The 22,611-nt window shown below is 42.4% G+C and overlaps 2 protein-coding genes across 8 annotated transcripts in view; both read left to right on the top strand.

Annotated features, from left to right (window-relative positions):
* The first annotated feature begins 6,696 nt into the window (after window positions 1–6,696).
* On the top strand, window positions 6,697–13,628 carry APOH (apolipoprotein H). 2 transcript variants are annotated; one of them, XM_069032336.1, is made up of 8 exons: window positions 6,697–6,805; window positions 7,932–8,108; window positions 8,713–8,809; window positions 10,129–10,205; window positions 10,759–10,947; window positions 11,550–11,729; window positions 12,202–12,399; window positions 13,233–13,628. In XM_069032336.1, the coding sequence occupies exons 1-8, from the start codon at window positions 6,742–6,744 to the stop codon at window positions 13,301–13,303; spliced, it is 1,053 nt and encodes a 350-aa protein (XP_068888437.1). In that variant the 5' UTR covers window positions 6,697–6,741; the 3' UTR covers window positions 13,304–13,628. The 2 variants fall into 2 exon arrangements, with proteins under 2 accessions (XP_068888437.1, XP_068888438.1); XM_069032337.1 differs by lacking the exon at window positions 7,932–8,108 and having other exon boundaries at window positions 6,701–6,805.
* A 2,801-nt stretch (window positions 13,629–16,429) lies between these two features.
* CEP112 (centrosomal protein 112) overlaps window positions 16,430–22,611 on the top strand; it is a 159,582-nt gene continuing 153,400 nt past the window's right edge. For 5 of the 6 annotated variants that reach the window (XM_069032391.1, XM_069032389.1, XM_069032393.1 and 2 more), the window contains exons 1-4: window positions 16,430–18,535; window positions 19,203–19,323; window positions 20,278–20,468; window positions 21,169–21,317. In XM_069032391.1, coding sequence (XP_068888492.1) covers window positions 19,224–19,323; window positions 20,278–20,468; window positions 21,169–21,317 — 440 coding nt within the window. In that variant the 5' untranslated portion in view covers window positions 16,430–18,535; window positions 19,203–19,223. Of the gene's footprint in view, window positions 18,536–18,720; window positions 18,778–19,202; window positions 19,324–20,277; window positions 20,469–21,168; window positions 21,318–22,611 lie in introns of those variants that run through there. The other variant, XM_069032390.1, reaches the window with a different exon arrangement.

Below are 22,611 nucleotides of genomic sequence, written 5' to 3'. Positions count from 1 at the left end.
CAACAAAATATGCACTGAACATACTTGTGTTTTCTGTGCATTTTCAATTTCTGTAATAAATATTTTTCACTTTGTAAAGTGCTCATGATCTGTTCTTTCCAAAACATCTGGACATCTTCTCCTTTCAAAACTTAAATTTATGAGAATGTCACTGATATCAGTCAATGCTGGAACGATTGCAATTTTATTTCATTCCTGTTGCCAAAATGCTGGCAGCATCATTCTGTCTTCCTGGGCAACGAAAAAAAATCTCTGTGTGCAATGAATAAAGGAAAAATGACCTCTGATATTTATTTTTGTTATTTTTACAGAAGATTACAAAATAAATGCCAAACTCCAAGAAGAGCCTGGCTTGCTTATGGTGCAGATTACACCACCAAAATCAGAACTTTTAGAGATACACACACATGTGGAGATTGTCAAAGCAGCTGAGTCAAAGATGTGCAGATTGTCAAAGCATTCTGGAAACCACAAGATAGAACTGCATCTTCTGAAGAAACCAACACACCAAAAATGTCCTTTAATAAAGTGAGCACTTTTAAAAGCATGGCCTTCATTTCGTTGTCCAAATAGGATTTGAGCCCTTCAGAAAATCTGATTCCAGTTATTGATACCGGCCCTTCCAAAATCTGCCTTCCCTTAGGAAAGCTTCCCTGGATTTATTGCTGCAGATTAGAGGCTGTCACAGAGGGAAATTAGTTTATTGAGATCTTCCTAATGGTCCCCACCACAAAAGAAGCATCCCTGTGGTACAGCACAAATCTGTTAACAGGATCCAGACACAGAATAATGTGGTGCCACGAGCATCACACACAGCCTCACCCCAGAGGTGGAGAAGCTTCTACAGCAGTACGGCATTTCTAGAAAAATTCCTTGCTTGAGACAAACCTGTGGCATTAGCTCTAAACTCATCCACTTGTGTTTAAATATTCAAGAGCACTCTTAAATACCAGCTTGTAAAAGTCAATGGTCTTCCTTCAGATCCAACATATCACGGAACTTTCAGTTCTGAGACTGCATTTTTAGATTTTTCAGACTTGTCAGTCAACAGTAAAATGAGGAATCCCCCCTTTGGAATAACTTGCTAAGAATACAAGCATATATATAAACATATTTTAAAAAATGGAAATATATACAAATTAAATAAATAAATAAAACATATTTTCTATTATATGGTATATTATATAACACATATAATACGTATTATATTTTATAATATATATTATGTATTATAAAAATATATTAAAAAACCTTAGCCAACTATTTGTGTTGATTAGTAAAGATCTGGGGAAAAATATCCTAATCTTGTAATTTTGTTAATTGTACATAAACTGATTCAAATCACATATTAAAACACTGATAAAATCCCATTTAAAAAGCCTCCAATAAAACCAATGACAAGACTTGGACTGGCGTGGGAAGGTTTTGGGCAAGACCATAAGGGAGACCAGTATCCACTTTTTGATTGCGCTGTACAGGAACTGAGTCACAAAGAAGGTAGATTTAATCATCCGGAACACTCTGGACTTGTGCCCAGAGAGAATTTCCAGCTGATATCCATGGTTAATACAGATCCCAGGATCTCTCTGGACTGGGGCTGTTGATTTACTGGGTGACACAAATGGAAGTCTCCAACAGGGCATCGATCCCAGACACATACCCTGTTCAGTGGAGGTTTTAACGTGGATGAATATCCCAAATGGCTTCTCCGTGGCTGATCCTCTTATCTGTCACTTGGGAAAACCACAGAGTGGCAGGAAATAAATCTGGTGGAAGCTGGGCTCTCTGATAGCGCTGCGGCACCGTGCCAGGGGAGGCCAGCGGGTTGGGAGAAATCCTCCATCGGCAGGGCTGGGGTCACGCCAGGGTGAGGCCTGGCCAGGATTCTCTGTTGGATCACAGGGTGGGAAAATGCTAAGGACAGTTTGATGTACTGAGTGTAAAGTGCTTTCCTGCAGCAGAGAGTGCTCCTTGGAGAACCTGCAGCAGATCCTGACCAGCTCTGACCTCTCTCCAGCTTGTAAACAAGATGACAACTGCAGGCAATACACACACACATAGAGATACATAAAATAATAAAAAAAAGGTCAGACTCTGCTGTCACAGAAATTCCTGGAATTCAGCATAATAGAAAGTGAAAGAATAATGATTAAGAGAATCTTGAAAGCTTTGTTGAAAGCTTGATGGGAGAAAAGAAGCAGTTTGGCTTGAGCATGGAGAGCACCCTGACTCTGAGGCTTTCTCTCTGATGGCTTCTCCCTTGAATGCACTGAGGGGAAGGCAAAAAGGTGGGACCAACCAAAAAAAAGGAGAGAAAGTCTGTGCCTCCATGCTGTGCCTCGACATTGACATCTCAAAAGTTGTCCCTTGCAGATCTGCTCCCTGCAGATTCAAACTCTCACAGAGAATAATTTGCCCCCCAGGCTTCATAATTCTACATTCCTGAGGAAGAAATTTAACATGGGATTTTTTTAGACAGCGTTTAGATAAATTTATCAGAGGAACAGACTGTTTCACAATATTTGGGTCACAGTAGAACTGTGAGAGAGATTCTCCGGGTTTTCTGTGCAGGAAATGAGAAGGCGGAGAGGAGGAAGGAGCTGTAAAATGCTCTCTGGTTTTGTACACTGTGAGTTTAATGTATGTGAAAACTGGAACACCTTCATGCCTCTGCAGGAGAATACAGGCCTGCTGTCACCTGGAAAACTTGTTAGTGCCAGCCCTCTGCCATCTCAGATTCACACAGGAATGGGGATTTTAATATCCACAGTGGGTGCTTAAAGTGATTTAAGATCCAGGACTATAATCATATTATTTTGCTAACTTCAGAAAAAAATTCAGGAACATCAGTGGTAACTAGGAATGCAATTTCTCCCTAAAATTTGCTACTGTTTGAAATTAATATTTTTAAGAATTAGATAGTCACTGTTTACTTTTCCTGTGACTGAGACATTCTGTCAGGTCAGTATCTGTTACTGCATGTTTACCTCCAGTGCCACAGAATCATTGAATGGTTCGGGTTGGAAGGGAACTTAAAGATCATCCTGTCCCAGCCCCCTGCCATGGGCAGGGACACCTTCCACTAGACCAGGCAATAAAGAAACATAAATAAATTTATACACACATATATATATTTATATAAAATTTCACTGGAAAATAATATAGTGCAAGTGGATCCGGGTTTCTGGCTGGCTGAACATGACAACCCAGTGACCAACAGGTGGAACAAAAGAAAGAGGGGGAAGGGTGCTGGAATCTGAATATCTGATCCTTGCAGGTGAAGGATGAGATTGCTGGTCCCATTGCTGCCCCAAAGCCAGCTTTCATGCCAGAGAAATCTGAATCTGCAGCAAGCAGGGGCTGGCACACAAGGATGGCTGCACTCAGACTTCTCCTTAACATTCTTTCTCAGTGTCCCCAGTCAACACATTCCTGTTGATTTGAGAAACTTCAGCATCTCTACCTGGCTGTGTGGTGCATTTTGTGGTTGAAGAAAAGCCATAAAATCTTGAGAACAGAACGTAGTGCAGACCCAGTCCTCACTGTCCAGCAGGACAGACCCCCAGCAAGTCTGTGGCAGGACCAGAGTGACACATCCTATAACATCAGGAAGATGACAGCACCAACTAGAGAAGCAGAACAACAGGTTAGAGGGAGGACAGAAGGTCTGCCTCATTAATTGGGAACTGTGACCTCAATGACCTTCAGTCTGCCTGGTTCTTGAAAACTTCCTGCATAATAACTCCAGGAGAGACCAATTCCAGTCTGAAAGCCTTTGCTTACCTTATTATCTCGTGTCCCGATTATTATGTCTTTTCCTATTGTCCTGACAGCTCCAGTTGATCATGGTGTCAATGAAGAATGCTGCTGCACAGATTGCTTTTCATCATCAGTTTTATTTTCCTCTATTTTTTTCCTCCTTCTTCTTCATTTTTACCTTCACTTTTAAGGCCTTTGCTGGCTTATCCTGTTCCTCTCTCCCATTCCTTGCAGAAACCCCTCTGATCAGCCAGCAATGCCAGTCTCCATCATTTAATTCCTGCCTTTTCAAACCTTCATTCTTGGTCTCTGCTTTGCTGCCCTTCATATTTTAGCCTGGGCAGCACCACTTCTGCAAAGGTACTTTGTTCACATCCTCCTGCATATTGTCCCTTTAGGCTGTGTTAGCACAACCCCAGGTAACAATCAGACTGCTGGGATACTGATCTGGCTCACATCACACTGGCTGATACCACCTCAGAGTGTTTCTGCCCTGCTTTCTCTGCTTGCAGCTGCCATTTCTTTCTTTAGCATATGACAGTATTTAGGGTAGAGACCACCACTCTGCTCTGTGCTTATGTGGTCTCTGATGAAACAAAATTCTGCTTCATTATTCGGTTTGCAGGAGCTGTAATATTAAATAGCTCACATGTGAAAGGAGTGGGCTGGATTTGATGGAAAATCAGCTGATGTATATAACTTCACACAATCACAAACACAGCAAGAACTAGGTCGGTTTGCTCATGCTGTGCCAAGGTGAATCCATACAATAATAGTCACATCTTCATAGAACCAGAATGGTTTGAGTTGGAAGGGACCTTAAGGATCATCTCATCCACCCCTGCCAAGGGCATGGACACCTTTCACTATCCCAGGCTGCTCCAAGCCCTGTCCAGCCTGGCCTTGTACACTTCGTGGGAGCCAGGCCACAGCTTCTCTGGGCCACCTGTACCAGAGCCTCACCACGCTCACAAGGAACAATTTCTTCTCAATATCCCATCTAATCCTGCCCTCCTTCAGCTTAAGGGCTTTCCCCCTTGTTCTGTCCCTCCAAGCCCTTGTCCCAAGTCCGTCTCCAGCTCCTGGAGCCCCTTTAGGCCCTGGAAGGGGCTCTGAGGTCTCCCTGAAGCTTTCTCCTCTCCAAGTAAACACCCCCAGCTCTCCCAGCCTGGCTCCAGAGCAGAGGGCCTCCAGTCTCATGATTAACTCAGTGTGCTCCTCTGGACTTCTCCAGTTTCTGGAACATACACAGTTACTTTTAACATACTTTCAGATGTTTCTTATTGCAGAGAATAAGTTTTCAAGAAGAATCACAACATTGGCAGTTACTCTGCACTTACGTGAAATACGTAAATATTCATTCCCCTGTCCCTTTCACATGCAGTTTTAAGTCTCAATTTTAGGAGTACTAAAGTTTTCGCTCACAATAATCTATGGGAAAATGAATGTGCAGGTAATGTAACTCTTTTTTTCCTTGTTTTTTAGTACAGAAACGTTGGAATTTCCCGTTTAAGGCAGAGCGCGTTGCGTCCCCTGCTGCGCGCCGGCGGAATTGCGTGTGAGCAACGCCAAAATGCCACAACTTGCTGCCATCCATTCCCGGTATTTTAAACACAGAAAAGGATATAATCCAAATATCGGGCAGATCTAAGGAAGGATTTAAGCCAGAAGCGATAAAGTTCATTACAGCAGTGTGCCTTTAAGGGAAAAGCTACTTGTGAAAGAGAAGAGGAAGAAGCAGGCTGTGACAAATGGAAAAATAATCAGATGTAAATACAGAAAATGAAGTCAATTCTTTTCTGTTGGTTTAGCAGTGGTACTTTGCCCTGTATTTGCACTGTGTATTTGGTAAATACTCTGAGCAGGACATTCATAGCCTTTTCTTTCTGAGAAGAATAGCATGTTCCCAATTGTTTAATGTTGTGGCTAAAATTTTTGTTTCAAATACAAACAGAGAAATTTCATAAAACAAAAATAAACAAACTATTGGAGATCCCAGCAGTAAGAGCTTGACATAACCCAGCTTCTCTCAGAGCTTCAAATGTCCCTCACTCCCCCTCACAGGCTGTGAGTCAGCAGGGGAGGAGGATACTTAGATTAGAAACACCAAACTGTGGAACAATCATTACACAAATGTTATTTTGGTTGCACTTCAGATGCTCCTGCAGTTAAAATCTGCTAAATTAGGAGAACTGCAGTGATCAGAACCTCAGCCAATACCTGTTGAGTTCTGATTTGATGACCCAAACTTGCAGCTCCGAAACAAGGCTTTATGCCACCCAAAAATATGATTTATAACCCCCTTGTCACAAGTAAGCACAAGAATCATCATTTCAGCCTTCCTGCAGTGCTGGCACTGAGCACTGTCTCTGCTGCTTTTGGTTATCTGGTAATTGGGAGACAACAGGAATCAGATCAAACTGGGCCCTGAAGCCCGAAGTTTCAGGCCAGATCATTATCTATGTAAACTGGCATGAGGTTGGTACATCACTGGAGGCACATGACAATACAATGTCACTCCAAAACAGATCAGTTTGCCTTAAAATTGTCTTTCTATAACTACCAGGAGTCTTTGGTACACAGAAATGTCCACGCTCGAGTGATAAACATGAGCCTCAGAGTGCGAGTTCTATTACTCAACCCAATTTTTCATTCCAAATACCCCCATCCTACACAGATGTTGAGAGTACTGTTTTTCCCAACACCATCAGTCCCAACAGGAGAAGCTCTGCAGAAACAACCAGAGAGGAGCCTGTGTGGAGCAGAAATTGCCATCTGAATTCCTGCATTATGCACTAAACAAAACATGTGATGGTTGCTTCAGCCTTTATTAGCAGCAACACAAGGAAGCTTCTATCTTCTGTTTACTGGGATGGAAATAAACACAAAGAGTTAATATGTAACCATCCTTTTGTGGGTGCCCTCGTTTTAAGGGAAGAGCACTGGCCTGGGGGGCACTCGGGACGTCGGGGACTGGCAGGAATGCACCCCCTGGCAGTGCTCGGGTGCCTCGTGGCTCTGAGCCACTGCGCTCTTGCGTCCAAAGGTGAGTGTCTTCCACTTCCTAGGGGCAACCCCATCCTGAAGTGGGAATGGGTGAAACTGGAGAAAACAATGGGATTTTAAAGCCTCTAGATAATCCTGGTCAAGAGTTTTGAACAGGGGTTTTCTCTAAAAAGCTTTTCTTCTCTTTTCCCTTTCCATTCTTTCCTCTGTCTCTTCCTGTGGTGAGGTGAGTGGCTGTGTACAAAAGTATAAAATGAAGGAAAGCAGAAGAAATGCTGACAGATGCTGTGGGACCCAGGCTGCCTGGATGCCAGGGAGGAAGTGTGTGTGCCAGCAATTAACCTGCTCCATCTCAGCTCGCCTGCTCACCCCTCCACCCGGCACAACTCCTGCCTCGCTTTTCTCCTCCTTTCCTCCATGCCAAGGGCTCTGGGAACTGTCTCATGTCCCCTCTCCCTGTGTTTGCCATTTATTTCTCCATCCTGAGCCCCGTGTCCCTCTGTGCTCTCCCCACAATGCCAGCAGGAGCCTCTCTCTGTGTCCTCAGCAGGAGCTCAGGCTGCACCCTCTGTTCCTCCGTCGCTGTTCCCTCCTGTTCTCACCCTCCGGGTGATGAGTTGTTCATGCTGTCAACGTGTTAGAGCTGTTTGGGAATCAGAGCTGTCTCATGTAACAGAGGGTCTACTCCAGTGAACAGAAAAACTGGAGAAACCAGAGGAAAAAAAAAGAAATTTAATTACAAGAAAAAATACCTGATTTCAGGCTGACCCCACCAAACTGATTTAGATTAAAAATGAAAGGCATTAGTTTGCTTCTAAGTCCCTCTCACCCTGTTTTTTCCAAGGTAATTTACTGTAATTGACTCACTTTGTGCAACACCTTCATAAATCTATTTTGAAGGAAAAGTGAATTTTAGTTTAAAAAGTGACATAGAATCTAACTGGGGCCATTGATAGAGATGCTGGGGAGAAGAAGAACAACAAGTTTTTTTCTGGCTAATACTTATGGCCACCATCAGCTACCTCAGTAAGACAAAAGGACAGTGTAGCTCAGGGCAGGGAGATACTGTAACTCATAATAATAATGAATCCTCTGCTACTGTTGAGAAATAAAAACAGCTCCAGTTTTTTTACCCAATTTCTTGTAAAATATCTCCTCTCCTCCAGTCTGTCCCAGGCCACCAGAAGTTCTCTTTGCCACAATTAATGTAGACAAAAAGGTGTATGAAGTGGGTGAGGAAGTGGAATACACCTGCCGGCCCGGGTTCATGCCCAACAGTGGGCAGAGGAAGTACACCTGCCTCCCGACCGGCAAGTGGGCCTTCAACACCCTGCTCTGCCTCCGTGAGTAACAGCAGCTCCTGCTCCTGCATTTACAGCGTGCATGGATCGGAAAAGGGTATTTTATAATCCACGTGAGGAATCGGATGTATTTAAACAGATCTCTCTCCAGAATAGAGATCTCTCTCCAGTTTTTCCTCCCTCACTTGTTGGAAGACAGCAAGGTGTAGGGGAAGAGGGGTGATAACAGGGGAAGGATCTTCCCATCCATGTCCCACACTTCCCCTTAAGCCCCTGCTCCTGCATGGGGATGGAGATTGGACCTGATACCGTGAATCTTCATCTGCCCCAGCCCAGCAGCGCTTATTCTCTAACAGCACACACTGCTTGATAACCCCTGCATTTATTGCATTCCTCAGTGGACATTTTTATCGTTTCAATGCAGAGAAGTTACGTTCCTTAGACAATCAAGTGTTAAAAATATTTAATCACAAAAACTTGTATTTTGATAGACACACAGAACAGCCAGACTTGTGGAATGTAGTACATGGGAGTGGAGAAATGTGAAAGACACCAGGATGAATCTTTATGATCTACTTGTTCCCATTATAATGAAATTGTTATTTCATGCCTAATGAGATTTTTTTAAAAAATATTTAATAAACAGCAAAGAGATGTCCCCCTCCTCCCCCACTGAAGAATGGGAAAATGGATTTTGAAGAGTTCCAGTACCAGAGTACTGTAACTTTCTCATGTGATCCAGGGTAAGTGTTCCCTTCCTCATGCTGACAAATAAACAACCTAAATCACATTGTAGTATCACCCACTGCCATATTGCAAGACAGAATGTAGAAAACTGCACATAAAAACTCATCTACATTTCAGAAGTCATTAAAAAAAAAGCCTGTCTGGTGATCCACCTCTGTCCAGTCTTGGCTATAACATTATGGAGCTTTGCTACTCCAAAGAAAAGTCTTACAGACATGGAAGCCACCAAAATAGCAGAGATTTTATGCAAAGATTTATTCTGGACTGCTTTCCCCTGCTTTTCAAATCCTCTTGTTACATCATGAGATGAAATCCTACAGCAGTGAGTAGATAATCTCCATCAAAGTTATGCTGTTGGGCTCTGGAGACTGGAAATTGTGTTTCTATGCCTTTCCAAGCTCAGTAAATGAAAACATGAGGTTAATCCTAACTTACCTGCAGTAAATGCACTTCTACTCAAGGCTACTCGTTAGCTTTAGAAATAAGGATGCATTTTAAAAAATAGTTATGGTAAATGCAGGGAAGTATTTGATAGTGGCAGGTATTTAATTGCACTTGGGTAATTAATGACTGAACAGTGCTTACCTGGAAGGTCACAGGTGAGACACAGCCTAGAGCTCACTGAGAAGTGCCAACAGCCTCAACAACCTCCTTCTGTAAAACAGGAGCAAGATAAGGAATAAATAAATTCAACTATGACACCAAATGTAGCCATGGGACTTGATTTGATTTTGCTAATTAGAATTTACTGGTTTTCCGCTGTGTGCTATTGAAATGCCAGACACGTGATGAATATTTCTTTAAAACCCAGAGTAAATGCTAATAGTGTGAGTGCAGAGGATGGGAGAGAAGTATGTAATGTGCATATGGAAATTGAAATGTCTGTGACTAAAATACAATAATGCACTTCAGTGACTTTAGTTCTTGAGTGCAGAGTTCTTTCCAATATTTGATCCTAATTGCCATAATTAACTAGGAAGTCCTCCCAAGAAACCATAACATTTGCATTAGCAATCACAGATCAATGTTTGCTATTTACATACATCCATAATATTAATCAATTGTAGAAATTAATATGTAAAACAGAATATAAAGTTGAAACAACAAAATGTCTTCTTGTATCAAGCCTTCTGCCTGGATCTTTGCAATATTTGAATATTAACAATTTTTCAGATCTGATTCTAGAATTCCTTTGAGGTCAGGAATTGCTAAACTAAAGAAGGATTTCAGAGTTGGACTCTTAATTCTGTTCATGAGAAATGACAGAACTTTGATTGATCTCCCTGTTCTGATAACCAGGACTGTTTGTTTCCAGCTACAACCTCGTTGGGTCAAGAACGAGCCAGTGCATGGCAGATGGAAAATGGACTGGAACTTTTCCACAGTGTCAACGTATGTGTTTCAATAACAAAGAACTATTCTATCCTTATTCCTATTCCAGAACAATTACATTCCATTGCTCAATTTATATATACTCTTATTCAGAAGTCTCCTCTAGTGCTGTGCAAAAGCTGGTCAGGAAAAATCAAGCAGAATGCTGCATATTTGGTTTTATATGTGTGGATTTTAGAGAAATAGACTTTAAAGGTCTGTACAAAAGGTCAGGATCAGGGATGCTATTTACAGCTGGAGGTAAGATGCTTATCCACTCAAATTCCTCCTCCCTGTGTATAAAAAGAGGATATTGTCATGCCTTTGTACTTATGCAGGGTTTTGCTATAACCTATCCTCCAAAAACACGTTACTGAAAAGCAATAATATTGTCTGAAAAATCCAGCAAAGCTCATGAATTCCATACTCTGAGGCCCCTGACACTTTTAATTTAAACTTTGTTTTGCCAGTTATGATTCCATGTGGGTTCATTTAGTCATAAGAATGTTGCTCCTCTGATTCTACAATAATTTGATCTTTAAGCCTTAATTTTCTCAATGCTGTGCTTTTGTAGCGGTGACTTGTGCACCTCCATCGCTCCCGAAATTTGGGGTCCTCTCTTACCGTCGCTTAAATCCTGGAAATGTCTCTCATTTCCTGGACACAATCCTGTTTGAATGTGTCCCTCCTCTTGCCCTGATTGGGAATGAGACAGCCACCTGCATGGCCAATGGGACCTGGAGCAGCATTCCAGTGTGCAAGGGTGAGTAACTCACTTTTATCCACACCAAAAAATATTACTGAAATTATATATACAGAACTAAATGAACAACAATATTTTAAATTTTTTTTACAGCTGTTATTGCAAACACACAGCACAATTATTCTGCAGTTGAATTCTGCAATCATTCAGGCTCGTGGTTCAAGGGGATTGCTAACCCATGGCACACAACCGATTGACAAAATATTTGCTGCAGGTGTAAAGGTTATATAAACAAACCCTGCTAAACGTGGTGCACAGTGGGGAACCTGAGCATGGCCTCCAGTATGCAGCCAAAATTTGATTCTAAGTGCTCAGATTCACCTAAGAAACAGTCAACCTGACTCTCAGTCCTAAAAACTTCCCTGCTTTTAGTAAAATTACACCACATTTAAATCATGTTATAACCACAGATTGCAATAGATGTGTGCTTAAAACAAGAAATGTTTATTTATTTGTTGTGATTTTTAAGCTCTTTCCCCTGGCTGTGTTTTCCTGTGGAAGAGGCTGCAATGAACCACCATGAAAGGTTTTATCCATTTTTCGGGTATATAGGGTGTCTTTTCGACCCATGACACTGATAAAGCTTTGGTTTTGTCCCCCAGTTGTCACCTGCCCCACTCCAATAGGAATAGAAAATGGGTTCATAGAGTTTGCTGTCCGCAGAACGTATCACTACAACGAAAGTGTCAGCTTTGGCTGCCAGCCTGGCTATGTGATGGAGGGATCCAAGCATTCCCGCTGTGAAAACACTGGAAACTGGTCCACAAAGCCAGCCTGTAGAGGTAAGCACACCCCCTCTCTTAGAAACCAGGAATTAAACTGAGTTCTTCCATCAGACCACTGCTCTGACTGTTGAGTTGTCACTCCTTTGTGCTAGAGCTGTGCTCAAGAGGAAGCCAAAAAAGGAATTGCAAGGCCCTGATAATCTAAACCCACTCCCAACACTGAATGTTGTATGACATGATGTATCTGAACCGACTTCAGTGATCAGCCATGTAACTTTATTTTGTCTGAGTATTTCCTCTCCTCTTCCTATTTCACACCATCAGAAATTTTACTGAGGCTGGATTTTCACTGGAAGCTTTTGACCCTGTACTTCAGGGTCAGAATTTGTTCACCATTTTAATACCAGCAGAAGTTCTGTCTATATGTGGGACACATTTTCATTCCCAAATGTCACCTATACAGAATTCTGATGGCATCTAATCTACCCCCTTTTCAAACCTGTTCCTTATAACTGGAATTTTTTTACAGCACCATGTAAAATACCAGTTAAGAAAGCTGTAGTATTGTACAATGGTGAGAAGAAGAGAGTTCAGAACGACCTGAAGGATGGCATTCTGCACGGGGAAACTGTATCTTTCTTCTGCAAGAACAAGGAAAAATCCTGTGCCTACACTGTAGATGTGGCATGTGTGGATGGCAACTTCACCCTCCCTGCCTGTTTCAAAGGTATGAGCCAGGCTGATCACAAACCAGCTCCTGGTAGAGGAATTACAACTGCTTTAATGTGGGGGACAATGTCATAATTCATCTTCAAGCCCTACTTGAGTGGCTATTTGAGTTATTGGGTATTTGAGTTACTGGGTATTTAGGAAGAAAATGGCCTGAGGAGAGAATGCCCAGAAAGAATTTTATTTTGGTTGTGTCAGAGCCCTGCTTTAATTCCTCTCCTGTTCTAGAAGATGTTATTTAAGGGTGGTCTAGCCCAAAGAAAATGCCATATGTGAAGTATTCTGGGATTTCACAAATCCTTGGATCAGCACCTTCTTTAGGGATAAAGAGCCTGAACACTGCTGCAAGCTTGAGAACCTGATGTATTTCCTCCTATTCTGGTGAATTATTCCCACCTTATGCTGATAAGGAAAACACTTTGGACCGAGTGTTGAAAAGCAACTGAGAGCTGTGGGGAAGAGTTGATGCTGGAGGAACTGCTTCACAGACACACAGGCTTTTAGAATAAATACAGACATTACCAACTTTGTTAGCAAGAGGAAATGTTTTGCATTTGTTTTGTCAATATTCCTTGCATAGAATTTTCGTTGTAAATTTTATTTTCATTTGTAAGTGAAGGAAAAGCACAGCCTATGCACTATGAAAACATCTCTCCTCACATCTGGCTTCTGATGCACGTAGCTCAGCTTTATTAAGATAGAAATTAAAACAGTGTATTTCTTCCACCAGTTTCACTATGATGCAAAGATTGACTGCTCACCTCGCTGTTGTTTTCAGCTATCACACGTTTTTCAAGAATTTAACCCAAGCTCTTCACTTGTCTCCAACAGAACGTGGCTTTTTTTCAGCTCTGGTGAAGAAGGACCCCTCAGACATGAAAGCATGTGAAGATGAAGCCTGAAGCAGAGAAATAACACAGTACTAAGTTTCTGCCCTACTGAGACAGAACATTCCACACGAGAGGAAAACTTAGGTCTTCTAAACGTAACTCTGCTCCTGTGAGTGTAAATTTCCAGGTGAACTCCAGACTCTGTGAAAGCTCTTTTCCCTCCCACCATCTCCACCAGTCTCTTCCACATCATTTCAGACATTAACTTCCATTCTCTTGTCACTGCTTTCTTCCAAATCCCTGCACTACTGCTTCTCTTTCCACATTTCCAATGTTTATGCAACTGTAAATGACTTCCTCAATAGCAGTTGCTTTACAATAAAGTGATTTTCAGCCACTACTGTGTTCTTATTTAATATTACCTAATCATCAATCAGATCCTTCATCTCTGGACTGATTTATAGCAAAAGGCCTTGATCATTAGTAATTACTGGGTTCTGATTCCATTAGCACTCCCCTGTGACAGGGAGTGGACCTTTAATTATAGATAGACAGAGAGCCTGGGATTTTCCAGAATTTACGTAAATAGAAAGACTGAGATTTCCCAATGAGTGTAGAACCCAAGTATCCAACCATGATTTAAACATCAGTAGCATCAGAGAAAGGATTTTTAATATTTCTAAAAAAATTTGCCTAAGTTAGTACGACTATCTAGGTTTTTGAGATTCTAACTTCACCTGAAACTGTTTTAAACCACTGTTAATTTTTACCATTGTTTCAATATTACACAATATAATTGCTTTAGGTTGTTTTTTTTAAAGAGAACTGTACACCATTGCGCAACAGATCTCTGGTCACTAAGTAGCTCTGAAGTAAATCATACTTTTAATTTGATTTATGATACAGGCAGCTCACTGGTATGATCCAGTCTGGCAAGTTTTGTGCTTGTGTCTGTATTTTCATTCCGAAAAAGTAATTATAATTTCAACATACTAGAAAGTGATAAAGAAATATTTGTGGTACACATATAATAAATTGTCATGAGTCATACATGGTTCCCTCTGCAGTTTAAAAGCCTTTTCTTTGATAAAAAGCATGAGCTCCACAGTAAATAATCCACTGCAGAACTTTTAGAAGGAACATTTAACATTAAGATCAAACTACTTGTGAGATGGTAGAGCTGACATTAAAGAACTCTGAACATACTCTAATTATCTTTTTTCTTTTTTTTTTTTTAAGGCTGCATATGAATATTTTAATAGTATGACTGATATAATTTGTCCTTATGCTTCCTATTTTTAAGGAGAGATTGAGGCAGCTATTATTAAGTATTTAGTACTTTGTACTCAGCAACAATTTAATTTTCTAATGCAGAGACAGACAAATTCATGCTGGCAACTGAAGTGGGTATTTCATTGGTGCAGTTTTGGTTCTGAACATGTTTAGGTGGGATCCTCAAATGATGTTTGCAGGCCAAGATATCCATAGCTCCTTCTAACACATACATAGATGAGCTGGCAGGAGCCAATTAATTTGGAAATCCAGTCTAAATGTCGTGTGGATCCATCTCTCGGATCAGATGTTCAGGACAGTTGCTGAGATAGCAAACACAGTTTAATATTAACTTGTGTTTCACAGCAAACCCTGTGAAGTTGGCATAAGTAAACTTAGCACTCACTGCCACCCAAACGCTGCTTGCCCCTGAAATTACTTGTGTTTTGCACAAAAACAGCTGCCCCAGGAAATCTGAGGCTTTTCTAAGGAAGTTTTCCCAGTTCTACTTACCAATGCAGTAGGATAATGACAGAACACGCTGGCTGGCCCTGCTTCCTCACTGGATATGCAGCATTGGAATACTTGAAAGGTTCACCCTTAGGAGTCAATGCTCACATGCTGAATTTATTATCTACTCTCCCGAAGCAAGAAGAGGGAGAAAAAAAAAATCTGTGACCTGTTAACTCTTTGAAGTAGTGAGGTATTTGTGAATCACAACTTTCCAGACATGAAAGATTTGCTCAGAAGGTCTGAAAAATAATGTCTTGCAACTCCAAGTGTTCCAGAAGCTAGTATGAGGCAATGAAACCTGCCTTCTTTTTTTTCTATACTTTTGAGGTGTTTGAAAAAATGCCTTAAGCTGTGTTCATGTTACTTGTGGCAACCTGCCGAGACAGTTAAAGAGATGAGAACATGGTAAAATGTGGTGAAAAAAAAAGTACTGAATATGCTTTACTTAAATGACCCTATTTTTACAATTCAAATTGAGAATTTGTTCTGTATTCTGGTTGGGATATCTTTGTCTTCTACATCAGTGTATCTACAGCGATTTCCTCAGGAGGGTCAGGGCACATCAGTGCTCCTCATGTCCAGGCTGCAGCTTTGGCTGGAGACAAGACCTCAGTCATTTCTTCAATCTTTTATTTTTCTTTCTGGTTTTTTTTTTGGACAGAAGTGATGCAATTGTCAAATCACTTCAGGTGGGCTCCAACCTCTCTGGCCCTCTGCTCTGCCTTGGGAAGCAGACCCAGAAACTGGATCTATTCCCTCAGGAAATTTCTCCTGCAGTAGTGGTTCCAATCATTGATTTTGCTTGGCCTCGTGTACTTTTTCATCATATTCCAGCAAATTCAGTTTTTCAAAGTACTTTGTGATGAGCATGCCAGAGATATATTCAAATCTGAAGGCAACATGCAGAAACACAGCAGCCTTACTCTGCTGCAAGAATCTACCATAGACTTCACACAGATGAAAAGTGTCCCGTGTTCCAATATAAACTAGATGACAACTACTTTAAATTTAGAATTTAAAGATAATAAATCATCCTTGTAATGCACTCTTGAGATTCTACTGTTGCTGAAATATTCCACCACTGATTTTTGCCCTGCTTCTAAGCAAATGTGGGTTTAAGGCACGCTGAGTAGGCCCCAGTGTAGCTCTCAGAGCCATCATCCAATGAGCCTGAACACGGAATCATTTCTGCTGAAGATTAGCTGAGAAGTCAAAGAAAACAGCCAATTTCCTACCGTACATGTAAGGATTTCTTGTTTGATGTGTATGTGCATCTGAATCGAGCTCAGAAGTGTTGAAGAGTTTGTTTGTTCAAGATAAAAGCACTTTAGACACTATACACAGAGCAAAGCCCATGACAGATTTTGGGGCAAGAGAAATAAATGAATCGAAGAGGTCAGAGGGTTTATTTGGGATCATACATACACACAATCATTTCATTCACACAGGAAGAGACTGGACAGCTGAAAGATTTCTCTAATTCTTTTGGATTAATTGATGGTTTTCTTGAAATGGCTACAAAACAAGTACAACCCATGGTTTTTTTTGTAGAAGTGTCAGGCATGTGCTTTGAAATTCTTTCATTCCACAACACCCCCTCATGTTCTCTGTCCTTGGGATAGGACATGAACAACCCAGAAAACATGAGCAGTATGGAGCATATTTAATCGCTCTATTACCTACAAGAATATACATGAACAGATTTGACTCAGAAACTGTGGATAAAATTGGATCTGCAATTATTTAACCTTCTTCTGCAATTTCAGTTTCTGGCACCCACCCCCCAATGCTCAGGATCAAAAGCTACTTCTGATTTATTGACCTTTAACTTCAGGGTGGCAAATATTTTTCACTAAGCTCTGAATAGAAACATTTTTTTCACCAAATATTGATCATAATGAAGATATAAAAATAGATATATCCAATATCCAGCTAGCAGGAACTAAATAACACATCACAAAGAACCTGGGGTTGTCCCCCCCCCCCGCTGCTGTACCCTCATTTTTCTGGTCCCAGCTCTCCTGCACTCATGAGGCACCAAGTCCCTCCCCTGTGTATCGAGGACCTGAACCAATCTCGTTAAATTTATAGCACAGAATCACAGAACTGAGTTGGAAGAGACCTCAAATCCCAGCAGCAGGGACACCTTCCACTATCCCAGGCTGCTCCAAGCCCTGTCCAGCCCGGCCTTGGACACTTCCAGGGATCCAGGGGCAGCCACAGCTTTCTGGGCACCCTGTGCCAGGGCCTCCCCACCCTCCCAGGGAACAATTCCTTCCCAATATCCCATCCATCCCTGCCCTCTGGCAGTGGGAAGCCATTCCCTGTGTCCTGTCCCTCCAGCCCTTGTCCCAAGTCCCTCTCCAGCTCTCCCGGAGCCCCTTTAGGAACTGGAAGGGGCTCTGAGGTCTCCTGGAGCCTTCTCCCCTCCAGGTGAACACTGGATCCCAGCCTGGATCCAGAGGGGCTCCAGCCTTCAGAGCATCTCTGTGACCTCCTCTGGACTCTCTCCAGCAGCTCCAAGTCCCTTCTGTGCTGGGCCCCAGGGCTGGGGCAGCTCTGCAGGTGGGGTCTCACCTGAGTGGGGCAGACGGGCAGAATCTCCCCTCTCCTGCTGCCCTCACTGGGGGATCAGCCCAGGGCACACGGCCAGGTTAAGCTGCTCACCCACCAACATTCCCAGGTCCTTCTCCCCAGGAGTGCTCCACCCTGCCTGTGTTTGTGCTGGGGATCGGCCTAATCCAGGTGCAGCAGGAGTTCGTACTTGGTATCTCCCGTTTCTCCTTAGGAGCTCCCCGAGGCTCTGCTGGGGCCTCCTGAGGCGTTTCCCGAGCGTCTGAGCGGATCAGTAAGGGTCTGTGCAGGGAGGTGAACCTGGGGGAGAGCACTGGGTGTAGCCATGACCGCACTGCTGAGGTGTGGTGACATTCATCACTTCGGGCAGGAATCACAGAATCATCCAGTCCAGCTCCTGGCCCTGCACAAGACACCCCAACAATCCCACCCTGTGCATCCCTGAGAGCGGTGTCCAAGCGTTCCTGGAGCTCTGGCAGCCTTGGGGCCGTGCCCATTCCCTGGAGAGCCTGTTCAGGGCCCGAGCACTCTCTGGGGGAAGAACCTTTTCCTAATATCCAACCTAAACCTCCCCTGGCACAGCTCCAGCCGTCCCCTGGTTCCTGTCCCCGGTCACGGGAGGGAAGAGCCCAGGGCCTCTCAGAGCTGTGACTGCGTTTCCGCGGTGCCACAGCAGCACCTTCCTCGCACTCGCTCAATCCCAAGAGCTTTTGCCGTTCCTGGGGACGAGCAACGCCCCAGCCCACCCCCGCTCCCACCACTGCGGGCTGTGCTCGGGGGCTCCGTCCCGCCCGCCCGAGGCCGCCGGGCCGGGCTGGGCTGGCCCCGGTCACCGCGGAAACGGAAACGCGCGGGGCCTGGGGCCGCCGGGAGCGGGGCCGGTTTGAACGTTCGGCCGCCGCCGCCGCCGTTCCCCGCCGTGGCCGCGACCCGGAGCCCCCCGAGGTAACGGGGCATGGCCCGCGGGGCACGGCCGGGGCAGGGAGGGGTGCAGGGGACGCCTGTGTGCGCTCCGGGCCGGGGGCACGGCCGGGGGCCGGTGCTGGCCGCAGGGAAGAGCCCTGGGGCGGGCCCGGCTGTGCGGCTCCGCTGGCAGAGAAACGTGTTCACTGCTGGAATGTCCAAAGAAAGGTCCCCACTCAGCTGGGAAATGAACGGCAGAGGAGGGAAGAGCGCTGCTCTTTCCGGTGCTGCTTCCTTAAAAACAGTCCTGACAGCATTTTTGGTTCTTTTAACTATAGCTCTACTTGCTGTTTTCCACCCCATCCGCCTTCTTTAAAAAACCCCCTCTAATTCTGAAGAATACCAAATTAGGAATGCAGCATCACACAAACGCCTTGAGGTGTTTTATACGAATTGGGTGTAATGAATACATTTATTGTGTGGTTGGCTATTCAGTTTCAAATCTAAACAAGCACATTCTTGTAGATTACACTGAGTACCTGTTATTTACAAAGAATCTATCTTAGTTTTGTGTTTATTTAAACGTAACAACACATCTCGTTTCACTTCCTGTATTGTTCCGGGCACATCTTTGTGTGGCCTAAGATAATCAGAGACTGATGTAAGATAGTATTTGACCTTTTCTACATCAATGTCATTAATTTTGCAGGTTACTCTGTGTTCTTTCAAAATGAACAGTGAAGAGGAAATAAAGGAAAAACTGGATGCAGAATTAGATCGCTGTGTTGTGGCTATGAAGCCCTATGTCCTAAACCTGAAGCATAGTTCAGGTACATATGGTAAAATGTGCATTTAAACACTAATAACAAAGTCCTAGGTGACTGATAATTATTATGTGTAATTGGATCACTTAATTTAACCTGACAATGTCTGACTTTACAAGGTACAGTTTTGATGGGGGGTTTGCACAGCTTCTAGAGTTGGATGTTATAAGTACTTACTGCAGTTGTTTGACATTATCTGTCTTGTTTTAATGATGTGAATGTGCTTTTGTATAAATACATTAACATCTATCTTTAAAAACCTAGAAACGGAAAGCTTCTAAAGGGCATTGTTTTTGAGATAGCCCTTACAAAACTGCAATTAGTTATTAGCTATAAAATTGTTAAAAGTTGGTCAGCAATGTGTAATAATAGGAACATCAATTAATAACTGTTGTTGTATTAATCTAATTTTTACAGCAAGCTGGTTATTAAAGGCACAAACCCTACAAATTAAGAGCTTTATATGTAAACATTTAACCAAATGAATGGTTTCATCATCTGGTAGCAAAGCTTGTGTAAATAGAGATTTATTTTTTTTAACTGGATGAGGTGTTGTGTATTTAAAGTATTAATGCTCATGGAAGCTGTAAGTTGTAGTTAATGGCAGCTCTTGCAGTGAGTGCAGAATTCCTGGTGTTTTATGTGTTCTGCCCTTCTTAGGGATTGATTCCCAGCATGCTGCCTCTAAAAGTGATGTAAACTTGTGGTAAACATGAATTTATAGAAAATGTTTGTGGAATATGTAAACTTGAACTATTGTCAAAGACTTATTTTTAATCGAGGTATTTAACCATTTCTTTTACTTGGTTCAGTCTTTTGGATTTTTTTGTTTGTTTTACTTTAAAACTTAGGGTAGGAGGGAGAAACCTACAAAATTGGTGACCAGTGGTGGCTTCTGTTTTCTGAATGTGTTTATTTGCTCTGAAAATGTATAGTGACCATGTATATCTATATTTTCAGAAAGAAAAAGATGCTCACTGTGGATTAAAAAACTCTGCAGACCTTCAGGAACAGGCATAGGAATAGTGGGAAGGGAGAATCGAAACTTGTATGCAAAACTGCTGCTCCACATGCTGCAGAGAGGAGTTCTGGATGGTCCCTTCACCCAAAAACCAGAGGAAGGAATGCTGAAAACTTTGCCTGCCTACATGGTGGGTGTCATTGTAAGACAAACTTGCCGAAATGCATCCTGAAATTGCTTTTCCATCTTTGATTTGGCACAATGTGAAAAACAATTCTGAATGGGTTGAGTGGAACTGCATGTGATAAATAAAGGCAGTTCTTGTAATTGATGTTGGGAAAACCTTTCAATGGGCAAAACTTGTTGAGACCTGTATCTTCAAAATTCTGGTTAGAAGGCTTATAAAAGTAGGTGTTTTGAAGGAGCAGAAAGGTAATCTTTTTCTAGTTCTTTAGTAATAAAAGGCCCTTGAGGCTTTCTTTTGTCCTAATCAGTAGATAGTTCTTGTGAAAGGAAAAATGTACTTAAAGGTGGTAACTTTAGTAGCCTGAGATGACTATAGAGTTCACACAGACATTGTTAAAGTTGCAGTTTGTTTTCTGAAGAAGTGAATATGCTGTGTCAACCCTTGGCATAAGCTTCAGTGAGATAACAGTGCCAATTTTTGCTAAAATTACCCATGCTATAAGAAGTAAAGTACTGGAAAATATTTACTCTGTTGCCATGAATTCCCGTGGGTTGGGAAGGTGGCATTTGCACAGCTCACTGACTTCACTGGAAAAGGAGGGTTTGTACTGCAGATCCTCCTGCGAGAAATGACAGTAACAGTGTAAAGAATGTATCTGTGTAAATATATTCCCATGTTGATCTTCCATTTGTTCTCATTATAGTCAGTTTATTTTGATGAACCAAGTTCACCAAGAGTTCGGAACAGTAGCCCCGACTGCTACCCTGAGTGGGTGGTGGGAGAGCTGGGAAACCATGAAAGTAATGTATCTTCTGTGGAGGAATCATCTTCAGCAACACCACCTGCACATGGGTAAGGTTCCTGTCCTTGCTTTAGTCAGTGTTTGATTTGTATTTAAAAGATGTTTGATTTGATTTGATTTGATAAGCTCTGGATGTCACAGTTTGTGTGAGTTTCTTGCACTCCCTCATGGACTCACCATCAGTGTTTGTGCATTATATACAGAAACTCTGGTAACAACTTCAATGTAATGAGAACTTCTAGACTCATCTGTCCTTGCTTTTCTCAATTATGTCTCCCCTGGCTCCTGTGCATCTTCTTCTATGTTCCATCCCTCTATCCTCTTTCCCTTGCTCTTGTTCTCCTTTCATTTACAGACATGTTAACATGGAAAATCAAGGTCTACATTTGTAGTCTAAGGCTATGATGCTGAAAGCAGCTGTTTTATCAAATAGATTTTAATGGCTTTTTTCCCTATAGATTAGGAATATAAACAAGCATACAGATGGTAGATTTAGAGGTTGTTCTATGATTGTTGCTCACAGGTTTTTTAGAGGAAACAGAATACTGGGTCCCAGCAGATAAGCAAGTTTTGCTGAGCATGGTGTAGGTGTTTGATTTGCAGTAGCCAGTGAACTTAAGCTGCATCCTTAGTTCCAATCGGATGAGAACAGAGCTGTTTACAGCAGGGAAAAAGGGGTGGAATGTGTCATGTTATTAAGGCTTGTTTTCCTGTTGGCTTAGAAAGATGTCCCTGCAGTATTGAAGGAGTGACAAGCTGGTCATTTGGACACTTGGAAAACTTCAGCTCTATTCTGTCCTAATTTGTGGGACTCTTAGGTAAATTCTAGTTTAATCTACTGTTCTTAAGTATTCTGGATTTTCCTACATAGTGCAACTTTGTGCTGATTATCAAGATCTGTGTTCCTTTTTTTCCTTTATGTGGCTGCACTGCAGTCATGGATGGAATTTCCTCTTGTTTGCTCGTTTCAAAGTCTAATTAATGTTCAGCCTCTCTGAAATCCCTGGTGAAGGAAGCGCTCTCAGACACAGAGTGAATATTATTCAAAGCTCAGTAGGTACTGTACAAGAGGAAGTGAGTGTTTGCTCTGCTTCTGGTTTTGTTTCATGGCTTTAGAAATACATTTGCAAGTTTTGTTCCAGAAGTCCAATGCTTCTTTAATGTCTTCGCTTACGATTTTCAGAAGTGGCCATCATTAGCTGTTCTGTTGGAGGCACACTGATGCTTATGCTGTTTATTATAATTTTTCAATCATGTTTTTAGTTTTTCAGCAGTGATTTGGGTAAGTGACAGACACTTGCAAGTTAAATCACATTGATACTGAGTATTGTGGAACTTTTCCTC

Source organism: Aphelocoma coerulescens, chromosome 18 (genome assembly GCF_041296385.1).
Source record: "Aphelocoma coerulescens isolate FSJ_1873_10779 chromosome 18, UR_Acoe_1.0, whole genome shotgun sequence".
Taxonomy (NCBI): Eukaryota; Metazoa; Chordata; class Aves; order Passeriformes; family Corvidae; genus Aphelocoma; species Aphelocoma coerulescens.
The sequence above is the reverse complement of the archived record's forward strand: the minus strand, read 5'-3'. Positions and strand labels throughout refer to the sequence as shown.